General features: G+C 49.4%; 1 protein-coding gene across 1 annotated transcript; it reads left to right on the top strand.

The window, feature by feature from the left end:
• Positions 1 to 627, top strand: LOC145113000 (uncharacterized). Its single transcript, XM_079049111.1, has one exon. It carries the CDS (start codon positions 1 to 3, stop codon positions 625 to 627), a length of 627 nt encoding a protein of 208 aa, XP_078905237.1.

Below are 627 nucleotides of genomic sequence, written 5' to 3'. Positions count from 1 at the left end.
ATGGTTTTGGGCTTGATTTTGCTTCTCTTAGCTGAGCTCTATTGTTCGACTTTCCTCCAACGCCGCCGCAACCGCCGCCGTCAATTTACAACTCCCAATGCCACCACCACCGGTGGCAACCCATCTATACATTCTCATGCTCATTCTCATTCTCTTTCTCATTCAACCCTTGATGGCTTCCTTTACCCTGCGGATGCCAGCTACGACATAGAAAAGCAACCCACTCAGACCAACTCACCGGAAAATCAAGATTCCGGCGGAGCCCAACGCCAAGATAAGATGGAAATCCGAAATGGGTCTCCATTGATTTACATTTCTAATCCGGTTTTTGATGGTGAAAGTAGAAGGGGGAAAACGATGGAAGATGATGATACTCCCTTTGAGACGCCGGACTCGTCGCCTTCTCGGTTGGGAACGGAAGAGTCCTCCGGCGATGATGAGAGAGAAGAAATATCTTCGAAGGTGGTGGTTACACCGCCGTTAACGCCTATGAAGAGGCTGCCGGCGGAGGCGGTTTCTGTGTATCTGAAAGATGTTCGGTCGCTGGGGACTTCTGGTAGTGATACGAACAGTAACAATGGAGCTTCTTCTTCTCCGTTAACGCCTTGTACTTCTCCTTCGTTGTGA

This window comes from Lactuca virosa, chromosome 5 (assembly GCF_052849685.1).
Source record: "Lactuca virosa cultivar CGN04683 chromosome 5, Lactuca_virosa_CGN04683_v6, whole genome shotgun sequence".
In the NCBI taxonomy this organism is placed as follows: domain Eukaryota; kingdom Viridiplantae; phylum Streptophyta; class Magnoliopsida; order Asterales; family Asteraceae; genus Lactuca; species Lactuca virosa.
The sequence above is the reverse complement of the archived record's forward strand: the minus strand, read 5'-3'. Positions and strand labels throughout refer to the sequence as shown.

Coding starts and splice junctions, on each gene's coding strand:
- LOC145113000 (XM_079049111.1), top strand. CDS start 1: ATGGTTTTGGGCTTGATTTTGCTTCTCTTAGCTGAGCTCTATTGTTCG.